The following is a 22,827-nucleotide window of genomic DNA, read 5'->3' on the forward strand; positions in this document are numbered from 1 at the left end:
GACATGTGAAAATTTCACTGGAAAACATAATTTACTGCTTGTTCTGGACAAAATTTTGTTTGTTCTTGGAAAATGATGATACTAAAATGGGCTAGTGAGTACATTAGTAAATAGATTGAAATTTCAAATATAGATTGAAATACTAATTGGGTGTTGTTTGATGCAGATATTTTGAATTTGAGTTTTTTAAGAACTTGGGCTGCATCTGTGTCAGGTATTTTGATTCTTAGCAATATGACATGGATTCTACTGAGTTTTTGTTTGTTCTGGTTCCTCATTGTGATGTAATGGATAGTGGCTGCACAGACAAATGCCTTATTCTAGCCTTTTTTTTAATATAGAAAGAGGATGCATTTTGACAGGGTAGTTTGCTCTTAAACTGACCTGGACCATGAGAGGGAAAGAAATCTGTGCCAGTGTAAATTACATCTTTCATAATGAAAGACTCTCAGAGTAGGACTGCTGATGGACCAGTGTAAGTAACATTTTGATAACTTTAGAGAAGTTTCATTGGAACAAAAATTTCTAATCTGTAGCAAATGTCATATTTTCCAGCTATATTTTAATTTTAATTATATATATAATCTTGAAAATGAACCTTTTGATACTGGAATTTATTGCTTGGAATTAATACTCAAAGTCTATAATAAACCTAACATTTTATGAAATGAGGACAGGAAATTTGATATATTCACATAGACTCCTTTATTAGTTCCATTTAAAAAAGAACTTCCTAGTTGTTGTACTTTTTGGTTGCTGAGAGTATTCCAAGCCTCTTTCCTGTGATTTCCAAACATGCAACATATTCATAGATTTTATAACTTAGAGTATCCTAGATAGCATAGAACATACTTTGGTACTTATGTTAAAATAGTTTAATTTGATTAACCTGTTTTAAAATGAACTGCCATGAAAAGGTAGATCCATATTTTATCTTTTTTTAAATGTATTTAATTTACTTGTACTGCAGAGTGTTGCTTCTTGTGCATTGTGGTGTATAATAAAATTGTATTTATGGCTAAAATACACACTGCTTTCTGAAGTGAAGGTTCTGTTGTAGAAATTAATTCTGTTACCAGACAATGCACAGGATTTTAACTTTCATATATGGGAAGGAGTGAGTAAGTAGGAAAACCATATTTTTATGGTTTTATCTTTCATCTGTTGTTCGTCATTCTTTATATACAAGAGGACTTACCAATATTAGTAATTTCATGGTATTTTGACCTCCAGATTTATTTGGAAAATTTGAGTGTTCTTGTTGAACTCATTTCTCTCTCACATCAGGAGTCCTGTGTTATCTGACAGTGATTTGGATGCCATTCTTTGGAACTCTTGGAACTGATAGTGAGGACATGATTGACTTTGTCTGCCTTAGTACCAAGACTTTTTTACATTGTTTAAAAGGGAATGTGTTCCTTTTATCAAGTATCACTGGGAAACATTCAGGTCTTTCCATTTCAAGGTCTTACAGGTAAGCTTGAGTACAGCCCACAGGGGAGAAAAGGGATTCCTTTGAGCTTCCTATTGCAATTATAGCGATCTATTGCCACAGAAAGCAGAAATTCTTGATTTTATTTTATTCTTTTCTTTTTCTTTTTTTTCTAGTATTATGATTTAAAAAGTAGGTGTCAGGTTTATATTCCTTTATTCAAATTTGTGCAAGTCTTCCCTTCTCCCAGATGAACATATGTTCAAGCTTGAAATGAAAAATAGATGATAATGAAATAAATGACTGCCCCAAAGCTATCTCCTACCTATCTGTGAAACAGAGTTATGAAATAATAATGGCAAGAGTGATAACTGTAGTTGCCAGTGTCCTAAAAAAGATGAGACTGTTCTTAATGTGGAGAGTCCTACCTTGAAGGCAAATTTGCACAAAAGAGCAGTGCTTGAAGTCTCCCCATAGAGGAGGTTGAGTTTATGCCACATCAAAGATCAGAATTCAGCCCTAAAGCTGGTGATTCATCAGTTTAATGGAAGATTTCTTGCTTCAGGATATTTCCTACTGATATCAAATGGATGAGTGATAACAATTGCAGTGAATGCAGTGTAATTGTTTATTGGTGAATAAAAGCAGGACCAAAAGCTGAACTTGTCACAGGATGTTTATAGCATTTGAGGCAGTGATTTTCAGCAAGCACTTTGTTGCCAGATCCCAGTGTTCTGTGAGTGTTCTGATGTGCTGCTTTGAAATGTGTGGGTCACATTGACACTTTTAAGTTGTACAAAACAAAACAAATGAGTCAGTCTGATGTTTTCATAGGACTGATCAAAGGTGGAGCTAGGCTTTGAAAATTCCAAGTCAGATCAAGAATCCTGGAAAGGACCACTTCCAATATTTTAATATTCAAATGGATATTGAATATCTGTGGTGTTGTGGTGTGTGGTGTAGTGTAGGTGATGAAATGCAGGTCCTGTTCCTGCCCTGCCCCTGACTGCAAACAGGAGCATTTCTGAACCAGCTGATGCAATCTGCAAAGGGCCAGAAAACATTCCCTGGCCCTTCCATGTAGCCATGCTCAACATGTTCTGTTCCTTTTGTTTTTTGGATAATAGGAGGAAAAAAAAAAACCAAAACAGATTGAAGGAGACGATCATATCTATTATCATCAACAGGGTTGAAATCTTCCAGAGTTTTTAGTGTCAATGTGTAAAACAGGGCATTAAAGGAATTATTGCAGCTCTCTTTATGGTGTGTATTGAAAATAAATTTTAATCCAGTGGGAAATCACATTGCCCAGACCTAAAAACTTTAGAACTCACACTTCAGCTGACCTTTTACATAAGTATTTTAATTTGCTGAAATTTTAAAAATGCTTTCAAAATCTACAGATTGACCTGTGTCTTCTTCCTTTTGGTTGCACTTTCTTTTTATTTGGTTTTTTTTTTTTTGGGTTTTTTTTTTGGTTTTTTTTTTTTTTTTGGTTTTTTTTTTGTTGGCTTTCTTCTGATATGATTCTTTACTTGGGCAGATTACCTTTCTTAAACTTCCCTTAGTTTCTGAACTTCCCTTAGTTTCTGTGAATGATATTCTTCTGCACTATTGCACTGTTAGGATTTCACCATACTAGCATTTTAAAATGTCAAATAAATAGTCTTATGACTATAGTCTAATATATATATATTAGTCTAATAGTGTTATGGCACTTTACTTAAATTGTGGTGTGGTGTTTTGTCTGCAAGACAAGTCTGTGGTCTATAGGTCAGCCCATGGTTTAGTGTTGCCTACAGCCTTTGTCTGCCTAGATTCAGCTGTCATTTAATTAGTGAAAAGCTGCATTAAATTTTTGAGACCATGAATTAGCCAATGATGTTTATATAGTGTTTTAAGTCCCATTAGTGGAGAAAAAAATAGATTAGGAGGCCTCCTGGAGGTGATGTAGTCCAACCTTCTTCTCAAAGCAGGTTTGTGCTGTTATTGATGTTGTTATTGACACAGAAGGAGGTAGAAATTAAGAAGAAGGAGTAATAACAAATTAGTATGCTGCAGGATGGACAAAATCTAGACCTAGCCAGTATGACTGAAAACAAGAATGAACTGTGAAACAGGATCAGTTGATGGCTTAGCAAAGCATGGCAAAGACAACTGCATCAGATGAAAAAATCTAATTAATTAAGTGTTCACATTCAGTTGGTGTTATATCTAATTCCCAATGAAGCATTAAGATGATTTAACAGTTCTTGTTCTCCAGGGATATGATCTTTAATCAGATGTGGGGACTGTAAAAGGTGGACAGGGTAATTTATTCCAATAAGAGAAGAACAGTTCCTAGTTTGAAATTTAATTGGGTGATGTATGAAAAATCTAAATTCTGTAGAGTGCATTTTGGTCTTGAAATTTAGATGACTAAGTATTTTACAGGACATTTGTCAACAATGGATATTTTTATTTTATTACATATGTTTGAGTACACTCATGGGATATGGAAGATCAGTGAAGGAGGCTATGAAATTTAAAGGATTTTTTTTTGTTTGTTTGACTAATAATTAACTAGGTTTTTCTGAACTTTTAGTAGCATTTTCATCAGTTAAAGGGAGATTTGCTTTTCAACTAGTATGATCCTCTATTCCCACAGTTGTCCAATGATATTATCCAGTTAAGCCACTGATACAGTCAGTGCTGAAGCAGGTGGATCTGTGCAGCACCTGATTATTTTTAAGGGCAGGCAGGAAGATCACTCTTGGTGAACACCTTGGTCATAAAGCCCTGAGTTTCCCAGACCATCACCCCATGTGGAAGAGTGTCGCAGACAATTTTTCATAAAAATGCTTTCATTAGGATTTTTCCTGCTGAGAAGTTTCAGCAACAGAATGTAAACAATGGTTATCTGCTGCTGTGGAATGCAACAGGTCCATCCGTGATTGGCCCACCTTGGATGTTTCCAATTAATGGCCCATCAAGGCTGAGCTATCTTGGACAGAGTCCTAGACAGCTGGCTTTTGTTATCATTCTTTTCTATTCTATTCTTTGCTAGCCTTCTGAGATGAACCTTTTCATTCTATTTCGTTTTAGTATAGTTATAATGTAATATATATATATCATAAAATAATAAATCAAGCCTTCTGAACATGAAGTAAACATTTTCGTCTCTTCCCTCATCCAAGAACCCCTGTGACCACTGTCACAGAAGAGAACTGGGCTGGGACACCCAGGTGGGATTACGCGTCACGATCCCCAATCTCATGACCAGGATATATAACCCAGGAGGAATATGGAGATGTTGCCTGAACCTTCAGGAATGGAAAGGATGGAGTTAAGGACCACTGAGGCTGGTCAGACATGTGTGTGTCCATGGGAGCAGATGAGATGGATCCAGTGGTTGTCATACCATTATGAGGCAGGTCTCCATCATCCCTGAAACACTCTGGGGATTGGAGAGGTTTTCAGTGACCATGGGGTGGGGAAGTCACATTTATCTTTAGGAAGATAAATAAGTCTTACATTTCTTATGTGCTTAAATATTTAAATACGCATTTCATTTTACCTGTCATTGTAGCTCAAGAGAAAATAGGACAGGACAGAAATGAATTTTTGCATACTGATATTACTGTAGCAGACTGTGTAGATTTGTAGTGAAGGTCACATGCAATCTGTAATAATTAAAAAAAAGAAATTGTCATCAATTCCTTTATTACTATATTTTAATCTTAAAGGTTTTTTTAGCTTATTGAAAAATGATACCTTATAAATGTTCCTTTTTTGTCAGAAATTAAGAAAATTATAGAAGTATATAATTACCTGAATTATGGTATTTAAGGCACCATCATAGATGTCAACTCTTTTAAACAGAAGACTTTCAGAAGCTTGGATTTCTATTCTGAAAAATCTTTCCACCTGAAGAAATTGGGAAAACCCAGATGTTTTCATCTGCTTCTCTAGAATATTATTCATTGAAATGTCACAATATTTTCAGGATCATAAAATAGTTTTGATTTGAAAGAACTTTTAAAGTTCATCTATTCCAAGCCTATGCAATAAGCAGGGACATCACGAACTAGATCAGGTTGTTTAGAGACCAAACCAACCCAACCTTGAATGTTTCCATAGATGGAGCTCTTGAATGTTTACCTGTTGAATGCCTCCATAGAATGGAATTCTTGAATGTTTATTTGTTGAATGTTTCCATAGATGGAGGTATTTACCACTTCTCTGGGCAACCTTTCCCAGTGTTTTACCACCCTAATTTCTCAATACTTATTTCTTATATCATGTCTGAATCTACCCTTTTTTTGTTGTAAACTATAACCCTTTGTCTTGTATCAAGAGACAAAAAAGTAAAAAGTCCTCAAATTTTCAGGTCTTTACATTTGATCAATTAATTTCAGCAGGGATTCATTAATTCATGAAACCAAAGTTATGAAGCATTGAATTCTTTGAATAGTTCAAAATACAAAGAAAACACTATTATGTTTGAGATATATAATAATTTTGTGTATATCTAAAAGTTCTCATCAGAAGCTGTGAACCATAAGGGTCAGATAAGTGAATGCAAAACCTCCTTACATGGTTTTGCACCATCCAAAAAATATCATACTAAAAAAACCCCACTGTATACTGTAGACAGGGACAAGCCTTTATGTAGCTCTATAGAAATTATCATAGACAAAATATATCTGCATTATAAAATTAGCCTAAGAGGCAAATAAATACTTTTAAACTATTTTGAGTTTGTATTTGGTATGTACTGATATTACTCAGTTGGCAGAATGCTGGAAATTAAATAATTCTATAAGAAAATTTATCTTTGTTTTAAGTATCAATACTCAATCCAGAGTTCCATTTGTTTTATCATTGACTTAGAGTAATTAACTGACCCATTAGAAGCATATGGAAGCATTGAAAACACTGAAAGCAACTCTTATCTGTATTAAGTATAATGGCCCTTGAGATTGGCACACTGACAGATGCAAATTAAAATTATTTCCTTACTAAATTCCCTCCTAGTTCCCTTTCTGAAGCTTCCCGGACCCTACTTATATTTGAAAAAAAAAAAATCTTATGTTTATGTATGTGAATATGTGTATGCATATCTTCTTATGTTTAACACTTCCCTGTTGTATGATAGGAAAATATTTTGGTTCTTTTGAGCCAACTGTTTTCTTGTTTTATTTGTAAGCCTTTTAATTGTTTTGTCCCTAAGAGTAGGCAGAAGGATGTCATTTGAAATCATCATGTTGCAAAGGGAAGACCAGAGTCCCCCACTGACACAGAGTGAAAACAAAATAAACTCTTCACAGTTCCATCACAACCACCTGAATGCACTCAGCAGTCTTCCCACAGCTGGAAAATCACAGCTAGTGAAAAGGAAATAAAAAATGTTGTCAGAAGGCAATGCTCTCATTACATTATCTAAAATGCAGTAAAAGTGCTGTGGCTATTAGAAATTCATTCCAGCTGCTCTTCAAAATTAACTCCTGGTCCTCAGAAAAGCTGCCCCCAGCCCTTGGTGGCCGCAGGCATTTGCTGAGCTGTGTGCTTCCAGCAATGTCCCATTTCACTCTCTCTGTTAGGTCCAGCTTTAACTTTTTAATGGGGCCACAGGCATTTTCAGAGGGGCTTTGTATGTGGTTCTACTCGATTATTTTCCTCAGGGAGGAAAAAAGCCAGGAAAACAAAAAAAGAATAAAAGAGTACAGAACTGAGCTTAGGAGAAATTCTGTGCTTATTTTGTATGTGACAGTTTCGTTTGTACAGAGTAGATCTGTGAGTTAACTAGAAGAAGTGAGCCCCAATTGCTTAAAAATTTACATTTAGAAATTTCAGCAGATTTTCAGAAATAAAACCCAGGCTGAAAGCTAGAGATGGAAATATAAAACTTCCAGAATTCTGCAAGGTAAGACAGGAATAAATTTCACCGAGGAAGAAATTTGGGTATTTATTATTTACAATTATTATAATTCCATCTCTACATTCATTCTTTAAAATGGTGGTGGTAGGGAGAGTGAGATTTTGTGCAGAACACAGTCCCTGGATATAAAGGCAATGGAAAATACCAGCAGCCAATTCCTTTCTGTTTTACATAAATATGAAGGCAAGCAGGTGTCATTGTTAATGGCTGAATATCAGTTCAGGAACTGAAAGAAATCTACTTTTATTCTTTCATCATGATGCTAAATCTACTATTATGCTTTGAGCAACTTCTAAATTGTTTCTGAAAAGAATCTGCTTTCAGGAAACAACTGAAGATTGCTTCACTTTGGGGGTGAGTTTTTCTGTGTTTTGCTGATGTTTTGTTTTTTGTTATTTTGGTTATTTTTGTAAATAATGTCAGCTTTCTGGTTGTGTTTTCAACATCTGCAAAAAGCAAAAATAATTTTTATACTAATGGAAAAGTCTTCTCATTTCCACAATAAGCAGTATTTTTCAACTAAATAAAAATATATTAGTAGAAATAGAAAATCCACTCATCGTTTTACAGCTGTGATGATGGAAAGTAACTGAATGCTGTGGAAAGAAATCAGGATAAGTTTGGCTGCAGTGAAATGGGCAGCTGGACTATGTCACAATTTCTTGAAATTATCTTTATCAATTTTGTTTTAAGGGATGTTTTCTCTTTTAGACAAATATTTCAGTAAAACTTCTTTGCATAAAGCTTCCAGTTAACTCATGTAAATACATTAATTTATGTTCAGAAAGCCCTCTAGAGAGAAGTTGCATTATTTCTGCTGTGTACTTGGCTTATAAAATGATGCAGAAGGTACCCTTCAGTTTATTGGACATCATGCCAAGAAAGATTTAGAAATAATCACAACGAATAGCTGCAAAAAACCTCATTTCTTGTGTTTTAGCTGCTGTATCAATTCCCTTTTATCCTGATGGTGAATGATAGACACATAAAAAAACCCAACTTTATTTATTAAGAAAAAAAAAAAAAGCCTTAAAATGGCACAAATGTGAACTGAAAAGAGAAATGAATTTTATCTACATCTCAAGGGAGGAAGAAATTGGTCTGGAAATTCATTGCAGCGAAATGAGTGAGTTATTTTGCTGACTGTCAGTGGTAGGTAACAATGTAATGCAATAAGTGAAGGCCAGGTTTGAATGGATAGAAAATTAATCTTCAGCCACTGTCTCCTGTGGGATTTTTCTGTGCCAGTATTGATTGCATTTCAGCTCCTGACTTGAGAGAGAAATTGGTTGGAGTTGAGTTTTAATTATATTCACATGCTGGATCACTTTTCATCAAAATAGGTGTTTTGCTGCTTTTCTGAGAACAAAGTTTAACTGGATACAAAACTGTACCAACTGACACCACAATCTGTCAGGCTTTTCATTGAAATGCAAGATTAAAATAAATAATAAGATTGAGGTTTTCCTTTTTAGTCATTCCTTTTTTCCCTTTCTCTTTTCTTTTTTTTTTTTTTTATATAAGCTACTTGAAATTCAAGAGTTTGCAAATTAAAACCAAATACATTTATTTTTTATAGAAGAATTCACTATAGTATAAATTTTGTCTTGTCAGGAGGAGTTCAGCACTAATTTGCCAATAATTGTTCTGATACTTACCTATTGTGTACAGAACTAATTCACAACACCTTTAGATTTACAGAACAAATTGTTCCTGTGTGAGGGTAACTTCAAAATTTTTAAAGGATTTTGTTATTTTTTGTGTTTGATATTTGGGCAGATTGATGTGTTATTTTAGTGTCAGAGCTGTACATCATAAAATACTGCCACAAAGGTCAACAAGAGCAGTGTGAAAGCATCTACATTATTTTATGTAGTTTTAAATCCATTGCCTGCATTAATGAAGTTAGAAGAGTTTTTAGATTAATGTTTTTTGATTGGATATCATGGAATATTGGAAGGAATAACAACAGGGTAAGTCACAGTCTTTTTCAGGGGGACCTCAGTGTGTGTGTGCTCTTAGAAATGTGAGAAGTAGCTTTTTTTTTTTTTTAATTTTAAGGCATTCAGGTCATAATTAATTAAATGGTTTCAATTTCAACAACGTTAAATCAGATTTTTGCAGTAGACCTGAAGTTTCTTTCATAGCATATGAGTGAATAGAAGGACGGAAAGGTTGTAGTTATTAATTAGAATGAAATTGCAATATCAATTAGAAGAAACCTGATCCTTTTAGGTTGTGATCCTTCAGGAATTTCAAGCAAAAATCTAAATATATTGTGATACAAAAACTTCTTTGCAAGATTTGCTAAGATGGACTGGATGGAAAAATGTGTGATTCTTGGGATTGCTTTTTTAGGGCCAGAAGCTGAACTTTGATGAACTTTGGCTAGTCAGTCCATTCCAGCTCAGGATATTCTTTGATTCTATGTTCACACTCTTTCTCTTTTACCATACTCATTCCTTCCCATGTATTTCTTGTGGGAATTTAGTTGAAATAAATCTTTTTGCATTCACTCATTCAGGTATTTCAGTATGGTTATGTAGCCTCATGGTCCTCAATTATTTTCTGAAGTGTACTGTGAAAGCCTTGAGGGTTTGTAGTTGCTGCTACTAATTTTTAGAAATAAGACTGTTAGAATGTTTTTTTAATTTAAATGACTTTCCAACAGAAGGGAGATTTTGCCACATGAATGATTGACTATTGAGATTGCATTTGCATAGTTAGACTAAGTCATTACTTTGTGCAACTTGAAGCTAAAAGATAACTTATGAAAAGAGCTCCAGAATTTGTGTAATGTTTTACATGCCGGTTTTCGAGCATGAAAAAGATCTTGTGGGATAATACAGAAACAAAAAAACACCCGAGCAAACAACACAACGGAAACCTATGAAAAATTGAACCAAATTACCTTGTCTGAAGCTGTCATAATGCTGTGTCATTTCAAATCATACAAAGCTAAACTGTTACTGATCCTGGCTTTAGTCTGCACCCTTACAAGTAAGTTATATTGTTTGTGAGCCTTGTCTGGCTGCTGGCTGCCCACAAAGCTGTCTGTCACATTCTCCTGTACCACCCCCCTCCAGCAGTGGAGGGGTGAGAAAATAAGATCGTAAAATACTCATGGATTGAGATAAAGACAGTTTAATAAAGAAAACCAAGTTCCAAACATTAAAGCAATGGAAATAAAAAAGATTTCTTCTTTACTTCCCACCAGCAGGCAATGTCCGAACGCTTTTTGGGAAGTAGGATCTTAGGACACACAGCAGTTGCTCCACAGATACTCCACCTTCATGATGAATGTCCCCTCTCTCCTCATTTCTCTCAGCTTTTAGTATTGAGAATAACATCTTTAGAAAAGAATATCTCTTTGATCATCTAAGGTCAGCTGTGCTGGCTATGTCCCCTCCCAAACTCTTACTCATTCCCAGAATGGAGTTAAATCCTTTACAACAAATTGAGCTTGTCAGCATGAGATGTAGTAGCTATGCTGCATAAAAATAGTCAAAATGAGTATCCAGCTTCCTTTCTTCTGGAAGTTTAGTAGACTTGTGAGATTCATCTCACCTAATTCTAGGCAGCTGTATTGCTGACTTCTACATCCAGGTGATTTGCACTGGAGCTACTTCTACAATCAATCAAAAGTAGGAGGCACTTCTAAAGCATGATTCATGTCATGGGAAAACAGGTGTCTAATTAGGATAAGATGAATTGCTCTCTAAACATTCCCATTCCTCTTCATTCACTCTGAAGGCAGCCTGCAGTGATGAGCACAACACTGCTGGGTTGTTGAAATCGGTGGTTGTCACTGGCTAGAGGAGTTCTGCCCTCTGTATTTCTAAAGGAAATCAGTTCTTTAAAACCCACCCAGGTTTTTAGGCTTACTTCAGGCAGCATTTGAACCTTTACTTAAAACGGCATATACTTGTTCTGTAACATTGAGATGAAGCAGATGAGAAAACATAGGCAGTTTCATTACATGGCATTGTGGATAAGCTAAAGTCTATCTGTCTGTACTTAGATAATAGAGAAATAGATAAATAGATAGATAATGCATAAATAAATAATAAATAAATAGATAAATAGATAAACAAAGGAAAATAAACAGAGTGGCCTCAGCACACACATGCCTTACTGACCATTGTCAGCACAATTTATCAAGCATAGCACATTTTCAAAAACTGATGACTCTATAGTATTAAAAATATCCTTATAATTGCCTCCAATAGCTGGCCCGAGTAATCATTCGGCATCACAGTTGCTATATTACTGCTTTAAGTGGCAGTGGACCCATGGCATGGGGCCTCTTGTTCCAGCTCCAGCTGAAGACATTCCTACCTCCTCTTTGGCCTTCATTACCTCCTTGGTTCCACACTTCAAAAAATCTCAGATTTTCAAAATGTTTAAGAACTAGTACAAACTGACTGAATGAATTAGAAGGAGTCAAGAAATGTGTATAAGGGTGCAGACAGGTGAGAAAAGATTAGAACCCAAGGCAGATGGTGAGCACCTGAGTGTTTGGGACCTGTCCCCTTGGATATGTAGCCAGTACATGGAATTTCACTGAGATGTGCTTAAAATAAATCAATGAAAGAAACCTGATTCAATCAGAAATTCTAAGCTTAATTTCCTTGCTTTGTCTGGATGTAAACCTATGTTTCTGAAAAATGTGGTTATGCAGTGTATATCGGTGGTATCATTTTCAGATTTGTGATTTGTGTTATAATCTGCAGAAGGAAAAAAAAGTAACATTTAAGATTTGGTGCAAATTATTACATGCAATAAAAGGTAATTAATTTGCCTTGTGTTATGGGTGTAAAAATTCCATGCAGTTATGAAATTGAAGTGTGTAAGGTGTTTAGGCTCATACTTCTCTTTTGCAGGTCTTCATTTCACTGGATTGCATTGATTTAATCAAAACTGAAAGCAAACTATACATAAATATTCCTTGACCTGGAGAAACTAATTGTGCTTATATAGAAATGTTATATTGTGTTCAATGTTAGCAGTGAAAGGAAAGCTATGATTTTTTTATGTAGAAAGAGAAAATCTGAGTGGCATTGTTTTTAGCACACTTTTTAATATTTTTCTCTTTATATATTTTTCTTTAATAAGCCTGAAAAGAATGAAACTGAATCTGGCAGCCAGAGAATCAGACCAGTATTTGAGGACGATCCTGTTTTCCGACGGCAGACATCTTACCAACATGCAGCAGTCCACATACCAACAGATATTTATGAAGGCTGTAAGTAGCATGTGAACAAAGTGATTTTATATTTTAAAACTAAGCTCATTATTTGTGTCTCATTCTTAAAACAATGTTTTTCTACATTTTTAGTACAGGTTTGCTGTTATTGTCACCGTTACTTCTTTCAGTGCTACTTCATAGATGTATCGTATTAAGGATATGATTAATTTTGTGAATTGGTAGGTGCTGCAGTTAAAGAGATCCATTAGGATTGGATCTGAGTTTCACAAATGTGACTGGAGGTGAAACAAAACTCTTGCATATTCTGATGATCTGATCCATTCTTTCTCTGTGCTGTTCACATTTAATACAAACAATTCTTGACAGCTCTTCTTTACACTCTGTTTGGCCTCAGGCAGGGATGAGTTCTGAAAACATTTTTAAGTATCTCATGAGCTGGTACAGTTTAAGAAATAACAAGCTGTGTGAGCTGGTAGTACCAATATTTTATCCAGTGCATTTCTAGAACTGCAGTAACAGACTGGCAGAGAATTTACATAAAGTCTTTCTAAACGATGCAAAAAATTATATATATATATGTGTGTGTGTATACAGATGAGGATTCTTTAGTTGTATTTCAAAACTAAGTATTTATCTTTCAAGATGGAAATAAGTCCCTGTGCTCATCATCAAGCAAAAATCTTTATACAACAAAAAGACATTTCAGCATTCAAAGGAGCTGCATATTTTTTAAATGGCAGGGAGAAAAATTAAATAGGATTTCTATTTTTAAGTTTTGATTTTTTTTTATTTAAGGTCCTAATTTCAAGTATGCAGTCTTTTTCCTCTTTTAAAGTCTCATCAAGAGGAAAGAGACCCTAGTGTGACCTGTGCTTTTTAAAATTCATGGCCACAGTTGCATGCAGCTTCCATAAATGGCACAGGGATGAAAATGAAAATGTCAGTGTGATGGGGGAAAGAATCATAGTAGCTCGTATTCTTATATGGTGAGCTTGACTGACAGACCTAAAGGATTATTCTGGGATTCTGGCTTTAATAAGTGCTAAAGTGCACATTAATTGCAGGATTACAGAGAAGTGACAGGCCATTTCCTTTTTTTTTCATTTTTTGGAAGAGAAATGATACTTAGCTGTTAAAATGTTGGAAAAACTCACCTCCAGTTATTAGGATATTTAAAAATGCCATGTGAACTTTGGTATAAGATTTTCATCATAACAGTACATAAAATGTTTTCTTGTTGTGTTGAATTTAACATTTTGAATTGAATTCCTGAGGACACATATCCCTTAAAAATTGTATACTATGTAATGTTACTGTACAGCCCATAAATCTGAAAAGGAAGACAGATTATGAATTCCACAGGAAAGGTACAACTTTAGTATCTAATAAAATGATAATAGCACAAAAAAAAATGTACATTTCTGGACAGAGACATGTATGTGCATGTGCAACATACATAGTTTGTGATTCTTTGGGTCTGGTTTTTATATTAATTACCAGAGAAGTAGAAGCATAGAAAATTACCAGGAAGTCTGTAATTCTATGTCAGAAAAATCATGTTCTTGTGTGTCTGGGTAACTTTTCATTACAGATGGAATTTTCAGCGATAACAGCTTGAGAATACCTAAAAGTGACAGATTTCATGTCAATAAACACAAAATGTTCACCAGGTTCTGTTTTATAGTTACAAAGTTCATGTGTCATCTGAAACACAAGTGAGCAATTTTGAGGTAGTCATTCACCAACAGATTTCCAAAAGTAGAATTTAGTGTTGTTCTTTTCACATTATGATCTACACGCAATTTTTATAACTCTAGAAAGACAGATATCTTGAACACTGTTATCATTTTTCTGCCTGTTCACAGGAGCTAACCTGTCATTTCTTGGGAGGTTTCAGTGTCCACTATAACAGGGAGCAGTTGTAAATTTAAAAATGCTATCTGCAATTCCTTGTCTAAATCCCACTCTGCTTGGAAGCATTTGCAACACAGGCATTACAATGAATCCTTCCGAAAATCAGTGGAAGAGACACAGTTCAAAAGTTTTACAGCTTGGAAGCCAATTTTTTTGACTGAATTATGCCTTGGCAAGCAGATTTCATTTTTTATGTTTTACTGTAAATGCTTTGCAGGTGGCCAAGAGAAACAAGGAATTGCTTTTTGAATCTCACAGAACAGTTTTCAATGACTAGATATTTGACTTGCCTATTCCTCCTTGAGATTGGTTTTCACTTCTCTTGCCTCTTGCAGCAGCAGCAGGTTGTTGTCCCTAGGGGACAGGGACAATGACTGTTAGAGCCATATGTGATCAGGATTTTCAGTTGGGCCTGTCAATCACACTTTTTCATGTAATTAATTATTTTCTGTATGAAACTAGGAATTCAAGTCTTAACCATAGAATCATAGAATCATTAGGGGTGGAAGAGACCTCTAAGATAATCAATATGCTGTCCATTTTTTTTCTATTTATGTTTCATTTATATTGTAGTTATTACTTATGATTTTTAGTGATTTTTTAAATTGAATAAAATAATTAATTTCTTTCCACTTATATTTTTTAAATTGGGAAAATTTTTTGTCTAATAATTCTGTAATGGTGCACAACCTACTTAAAATCTAGTGTGGTCAATAAATAAATGTCCTTTTCTTCCTCTATGTATAGTGATTTGCTTTGTTTGAAACATAGGGAAGAGCTTCTTGTGAAGTAGTTCATGTATTTCACCATAAAAATATGACGTACATCATAACAAAATATCCATTTACTACATACAGGTTAATACTTTGTGAGTTATTTGATTGTAGAAGGAAGTATTATGAAAGCTGTTCTTTTTTTTATTATTATTATTTTCTTTTCCTGGATCTTGTGCCAAAACCTATGCAGAGACAGGAGAAAGTCTAAGGAGTTAATTTACTTGCCTGTTTCTGAGGATTGAAGCAAGGAGGCAATCCCAATAAAATAGAACCAGATCAGACTTTTAATTCAGTATTTTTCAAGAGGCCCATTTAGGTTTTGAAGTAAAATCAATCTGCAGCTGCAAACAGAGCAGACCCTCAGGTCCCGTTTCTAGCACATCCACTAGGAATTAGTCATGCATCTCCTATTAGTAATAGCTGAAGTCTTGTTTCTAAATCCTCATTAAAACTGAACCCTGCTTATCCCTAAGCAGAATATAGGAACTGCAGGCCAGAAGTATGAGGAAATCCCTGGCACAAGGAAAGCAGGGTTAATCTTCCCAGTGGATATACCACATACCCTTGCTGTCTGGGATCCACTCTCTCTCTCTGCTGCAGTGATTCCTCCAGGTCTACGTCTGTGCTGGTGTTATGGTTTGAGGTGATGTGGAGGGATAGAATGTAAGAAAATAAAGATATTGCAGAAGGCAGTCTCACACCTGAGGAGCTGCAGCTGTACTGATCACCAAAGATCAGGAACAGCCCTGCCCTTAATGGGCCACAGCTGTGTCCAATAAGATGATGAGTGCTACAAAAAGGTGGGGTAGCTGGGTGAGGAGAGTTGGAGTTGGTTGGTGGTGAAGAGGGTTGGAGTTTGTTGGTTGTGCTGTGAGGAAGGAGTCAGTGCTGTGAGGAGTGCCCATGAGAAATCACTGAGTGGGTATGGGAACTGTTGCAATAAGATGACAACAAGGTGAGGTGTTAGACAAAGCACACAAACCAGGTTTGCTGTATTTCTGTGTGGTTATTCCTACTTTACTCCCTTTAAATCAGAAATAGTGTTTTCACATGTCACTCACTGCTTGATTAGTGTGGAAGGGCTGATTGAAGTGTCAGGTTGAAAGTAATATGTCATGAACATGACAACATAACTTTGAATATGTTTGGACAGCGACCAGCAAGAAAAAAGGGCTTCCTGTCTCCAAAGCCATCAAATGAGGCATAAATATTGAGTTACAAGTAATTGATGGTTCATCTACCTTAGTAATAATAAAATATAAATACTGTTGCTTCATATTCCCCTTTCATGGCAGCCAAATTTTTTCTGTTGTCTGAAGCCTTGTATTTATTATATATTATTTGATATCAAGTATGACAATGAATATAAATTTTGTCTTTATAGTGGTGCATCATATATGTAAATAATTAGTTATGGATAAAGTATTTTGACATTCTGGTACTCCAGTATATCACTCAAGGGTAATAAAAACTTTTAGAAATAATTAAAAAAAAAAAAGTTACATACTACAGTGATTTTTATCTTGACCATAATATTATTTCTTGGTGAATTTTTAAAATGTTGTACAGTTTCTGCTAATCTTGTGTATCTCAGCGTAAGAGCTTGAAAGTAAAGGAAATGCCATTTGGGAACAGCAGTCAAGTGGAAGGAGTTCCAGCACATGGCAGGAATGTTGGAAATCGATGATCTTTAAGGTCCCTTCTAACTCAGCCCTTTCTATGATTCTCAGAAAATACTGGGAACCCTCAGAAATACTGGGAAATGAATCCATGAGTGTGACAATATTACCCCTCCAAAAGAAACCCCCAATTTAAATAAACTAGGAGAAAGTGTGTTATCATTTATTCATTGAAGGTCTTATGTGTGGATAACAAATGAGATTTATTAAGAAATCCAGATATGGATAAAGGGTTGTGTAAATATTTTGACGCGCTACATCCACATTCCTTAAATATCTAAAGACAGTAAAATGTTTGTGGACTTTTTTTTTTTTTCTATTTAATTTAAATAGCTGTTACAAACAGCCAAGTCACTTTTATTGCCTAAATTAATTGGTTCAGCATATTTTAAGCTTAGTGGTCTTGATATATTTTTTGTTATAGCTGACAAACAAGATCTTCTCTTGGTTTATTGTAAGGGGTAAATGAATAGTGCATGCTTAGTACATCAGAGATTGAAAAATTATTGTTTCAAGTCTCTGATTATGAGTGTGTTCACACCTTTAAATTTGGAAATAGATTTTATGGATGCCTCATGCAAATAGCATGTGAGATTACTGTAACTTCTGTAGGGCGTTTTTTTGTTGTTGGTTTTTTTGTTGCTGTTGTTGTTGTTTCTCTGCTATTTTAATCAGAAAGCTATTTGTGAAAACATGTAATGAGTGAAGTAGACCTTTAAATGAATTCCAGTGTCAGCCTGCTTTAAATACCAAAGACGATGGCTTGGGGTAACTATAAAGCAAATGTTAGTTGCAGCTAAGTCCCTAAGTACTGCCTGGTTGGTTCAATATTAAACCTGGAAGGAAAATACCCATGCAGAAGCTTAAGTAAAGAACTCTAGGGTCAGTATTTCTTTTTATGCTCTGACAATTACAGTTGGATTTTTTCCCCCCCCGGCAGATTGCTAAAGTTCCCTGAATTAAATTCTTATTTGAATAATCAGCAAAAAGAAATAGCTTTTCTAACTTGATGAAAAAGCTTGTTCCTGTCACAATCCAGAAGGCCAAACAACTTGAACAGTATCCTCCATTGCAAGGAGGTATTTATATTTTGGTACTGGGATTAGTACCATTAATTTAATTTTATGGATGGTCTAGCATAATCACTTGACATCAAGCTGACCATGACTTCTGTCTAAAGTTATCAAAATTTCAGATAATAAGCTAAAATAGGGAAAGACCTTTTTGTGGCCAAAGGTAAATTTTTCCTCTTTGAAAGACGGAACTGGTTAGGTACATGCTATTTTGAAAATACGGATGTAGTAAGGAATTCTCAATGTAGATTTAAAGCAATCTACCTAATAAATATGCATCCCAAAAAGTATATACTAGAAATAAAACACACTTCTATTATAATTCCAGGTACTCTTCCAGACTTGCTTTGTCTTAAGGTGTTTGATAAAAATTTTCATGTGTTTCTGCAAAATAAAAATAGAGGGGTTTTTTTAGTGGTAAATTTAGAACCTAAATACCTTAGGCTTTCATAGAGACACAGTTGTCTAAACACAAGTTTCTACTAAAAGTGGGTAATCTGAAATATTCTACCCCTGAACTGAAAAATCTTTATTTGAAATGAATCAAGGGTTGGCTATTTATAAACAGTATGATTAATTTTATTTATTTGTATATATTAATGTGAGAGCTGACTGAAAGAGACCATAATGTGAGTCTTGATACTTAACTCTCAGAAACTTTCCTGGAATAGCAATTATTTTATTTTAAATCTTTTTGAAAAATAAGTTTTTATTTTGACACATTTGAAGGACACTATATAACAGAATAAATTATGCCCAAAATAATTTTTCTAGTGTTTTAATTGCACTATGGTTTTTTTTTCTCTCTAGTTGGAAACAATAGATACTAATTTTTACATTTCTACCTGTTATTTTGTGTTGAAGAGTTGTCTCAAATAAGAGTTTAAGTTTAAAATTTTAAGTTTTAAGATAAAAGTTTAACTTTTACATCCTAGAGCTCTATCTTAAATATTTTACATCTGTTGTGGTAATTTAACCTGGGAAAATTAAATACTACATTCAGGCAAACAGTCATAACTCACTAACAATTCATTATGGGAATTTTCTCTTTATCATGGTGAAGCCTTTTATCCTATACAGTAATTTGTTATAGGGATGAAAAGAAGTTACAGGATTTACTTCATGATCCTTTGGAAATAAATTTTTTTCTTGTTGTTGCAGTGTTCTTCTCTTACCAGGTGCTATTTTTGCTTCCAAATAGTTTTTCTATGGATCTAATTTAGAAATTAGAAATTGGAAAATAAGATTTAGGAATTTAATAATTTGGAAAATAATATTTTCATTTCCACCGCCAACTTTCTTTTGTGAGTAACCATATTAACACAGCATATCTGCACCCATGCAGACATCCTAGTTTTCTCTGTTTCAGTATTCAGCATGCTTCCAGAGAATCTCAAATTTCATGGTTACCATCTGTACTTCATTAAAGAAATGCACTTAATAGCTGCCTCCTGATCTTCTAGGTTCCTATTTGTCAGATACAGAAATTTACCTTCTAATTGGTATCTTTTAAAAAAAACTCTTTTCCAGACTACTTCACCTTTATTGAAAAAATATTTTAAGATATATTTAATTACAGCAAACCCCTATATTGCGAAAATGTAACTATATCAGGATGTTGTACTGACACACAATTCCCTATGAAAACCACATTCCACAAAAACAAATCACATTTTGGTGTGTTAACCCTTATTTATTTTTAAATAGAATAAAATATATTACATTTTTTTTTCTATTTAAGTTGAGAAAATGGTTAATTTATTTCCTCTTTGCTATTGTTGTTCATGCTCTTTTTAAAAAAAAAAGGGCAAACCTAAAAAAATATTGAGTTTGAGTTTTAAATAGAGCAATACGGGCCTTAGGCACGGTCCTAACCCGGGGCTGTGGGCTTTTTTCGCAGTGACCCCTCTGGGCACCATCGAATGTCAAGCTTTCTATATCATGTCTTTCCTGTTATTATAACCAAAAATTTATCTGCATGGACCACTGACATGATACAGTCTTCTTAAAGGATGTGATCTCTTACGTGTTTAGAATTTTTAATATCACAGTGAGGGGTGAAAAGCCATACCAGAAGCCAAAGTTGTGTTACCTGGCTAAGCTGGTCTTTGTGATGTGCCTTCAACAAATTAGAATACCATGCAATGAAGAGATTTTCCTTGCTGTTGATTTTGAAAACTCTGGAGTTTAAACCAAAGATGCCAAAACAACTTTGTGTCCCTATTTACTTTCTTTTCCCAAAATGTATAACATTAATTTGTACAGTTTGTAAAAAAGCAGAAGTGTGAAAAACACTTTTCTAATAATGGAGTGGTGATTATCATTAGCATTCAGCATAGCTGCCTCTCTCTGCAGATTTCTTGACCAGCAATATGGTGTGCATCCAGAATTATCTTGGATTTTATAGCAAGTCCTGAGATTCCAGTGTCTATTAGGCTGCTTGACTGAGTAATAATTGTTTAAACTCTACATACTGCCAAAACCTATTTTGGAGAACAGATGATTGCTGCTGCTCCTCAGATCCCTTTCCATTTCTTTTGCTGCATTTTCTCTCTTATGCACAGCTTGGAATAGCAATTAGTATTGAACCCTCTTGTACCAAGAGGGAAAAGTTGGCTCTGCAGTATGATTGGCAATGTTCTTATGGTAAAAATAGCTAATGATGGCCTTTGTATTTTTCTGCAATACAGCTTGCTAAGCAGAACACCAAATATCAGTATATCTTCATTATTCCACTTATTAAAAATATAAGACAATTTAAACATCCACCAATAAATGTTTAGGGGTGCTTCAGATTGTTAAACAAGTAGATATGATAATTTAAGTTGACTACTAGAAAAAAAAGTGCTAAATTGCTTGAAGTAATTTATATCTAACAAGAAAATACCAATTGATTTGAAAATTAATAATGTTCTTTCTTAAAAAATACTTTAAATGGAAGTACAAGAACTTTGGAATATTCCTTGATTGCCCTGAGAGCCTGTCAATTCTTTTTCTCGTCTCCTCAAACAAATTTGCCTTTTTTTGTTCTCAGATGTTCTTTGCAGTTCAGAGTGAGACCTAAACGAGACAGGAGAGGAGAAGGGAAGGGAAGCCACGACCTTCCCCCTTTTCCTTCCTCCTGTGGTCTGACACAAGGTGCTGCTCTGCTCTGAGCTGCGCAGGTGGCACCCTCTGTGACCCTGTGCAAAGCTGCAGAGGAGCAAAGGTAACTGGGCAGGCAACTCCTGCCTGTGCCCCTGTGGCATCTCATGGTGCTGAAAGAAGATGAGCCAAGCAAAGACTTGTGCAGTTCCTTAAAGGTGAGGACAAGGTAATCTAAAGCCAGTAATAAAATATAAGCTGCAGAAAATAACTAAGATGTATTGCCAAGAATAAGTACCTGATACACGCAGAGACAAAAAATGACACAAAAATAATGTATTCGAATAACAAGAGTTTATTCTATACTTGACCTGCACAAATTATGAGGAATTGAAATAAAATATCTGTTGATGTCAGTCAGTTTTTTTCACTTGGGCAGTGTGAAATATTTTGTATGGAACCATCCCTCTGCTCATTACATTTTTATAACTGTCTTGCTGTTTTGTCTTGGTTTTAATATCTAAGAGGTTTAATATGCTTAATATGGGGGATATACTCAACAGAGTTATGAAGGATTTCCCTGTGGAAAGAAATCTAGTTTTCAGCTTTGCAATGTTGAAAAAGAAATTTGGTTTCTGTAAAATTAATTTTTTAATAATTGGTCCTCATATTTCAGAATGTCTTGTATTTCCAGCCTGTAATACCACAGCTGTGAATTTTGCAGAGTTAGAGCCCAGCTCTAACTTATGTTTTTTTTAAGTATCTACTGGTTTAAAACTGTATCCCTGTGTTATTGCACTTTACAAGACTTACATGATGAATCCTTATAAATCTATACTCTAAAAATATTTCATTGATTTGATTCTTTCAGAAGAAAGTGAAATAAAGTTGTTAAGTTTTAGGTAGACAGGGCATAAAAGTTAAGATTCAAAGTATTTTATTCTGTAAAATAATAACCATGATGGATTATTTATTAAAAATAAAGGTAAAAACATCTGGATACTACTGGGATATCCATATTGATAAATGTATCATGGTTGATTACCAAGAAATAACATGTAAAATCATGAGCAGCTTAATGGATTGAATTATATCTTCTATAATATAATTTTTGTGCATGCATTATTGAAGTATCCAGCACTGTAGTTATTACTATATTTAAAGTAGTATCACCTTCACAAACAGTATGTTCAGATTTAGTTTTGAAGTGAGAAAGACAGATAATGAAGAAGAAAAACTAGAAAAAAGATTATGTAGTTATATGTGTCTTTGAGTACACTTAGTGGCTTTTTGTGGCTATGTCCAAAATTTGAGTCTTGAAAGATACTAACATACAGAATGTAATTTAAGGAAATGAGTACTGTTTATTTGTTAATGCAGACTCACTTTATTGCATACTGGATTTTTCTATTATTTTCTCAAATTGCATCCTAGTGCTTTTTCAAATCCCTGTTGGATAATAAAGAACTTTTGCCATACTTCTGATTAAGGTAATAGGCATCTTGCAGCTTTGGCATCCTGTCATCTCCAGTGTGTCCTTTCCCCCTGGAGTGCCCTCTTGCTTCATCTGTCTTTTCAAATGTCTTTAGTAGTTAGTTATTTTACATAATATAAAAATTTGAAAATTAATACCAACAATTTAAAAGGAATATTGATTTCTGCCTTTTTCTGTACAAATATTGATAATTTTTATTGTACAAGGATAGTTTTCAGTGGAAAAATATTCTGGGACAAAACCCT

General features: G+C 34.5%; 1 protein-coding gene across 4 annotated transcripts in view; it reads left to right on the top strand.

Moving 5' to 3' along the window:
- CACNA2D1 (calcium voltage-gated channel auxiliary subunit alpha2delta 1) overlaps positions 1 to 22,827 on the top strand; it is a 368,426-nt gene that overhangs the window by 202,859 nt on the left and 142,740 nt on the right. For all 4 annotated transcript variants that reach the window (XM_054270558.1, XM_054270564.1, XM_054270555.1 and 1 more), the window contains exon 6: positions 12,468 to 12,597. In XM_054270558.1, the coding sequence (XP_054126533.1) occupies positions 12,468 to 12,597 (130 nt within the window). The remainder of the gene's footprint in view (positions 1 to 12,467; positions 12,598 to 22,827) is intronic.

Source organism: Melozone crissalis, unplaced genomic scaffold, assembly GCF_028551555.1.
Source record: "Melozone crissalis strain CALT ecotype California unplaced genomic scaffold, PUWL_Pcris_2 ptg000004l_1, whole genome shotgun sequence".
NCBI classification, from domain to species: domain Eukaryota; kingdom Metazoa; phylum Chordata; class Aves; order Passeriformes; family Passerellidae; genus Melozone; species Melozone crissalis.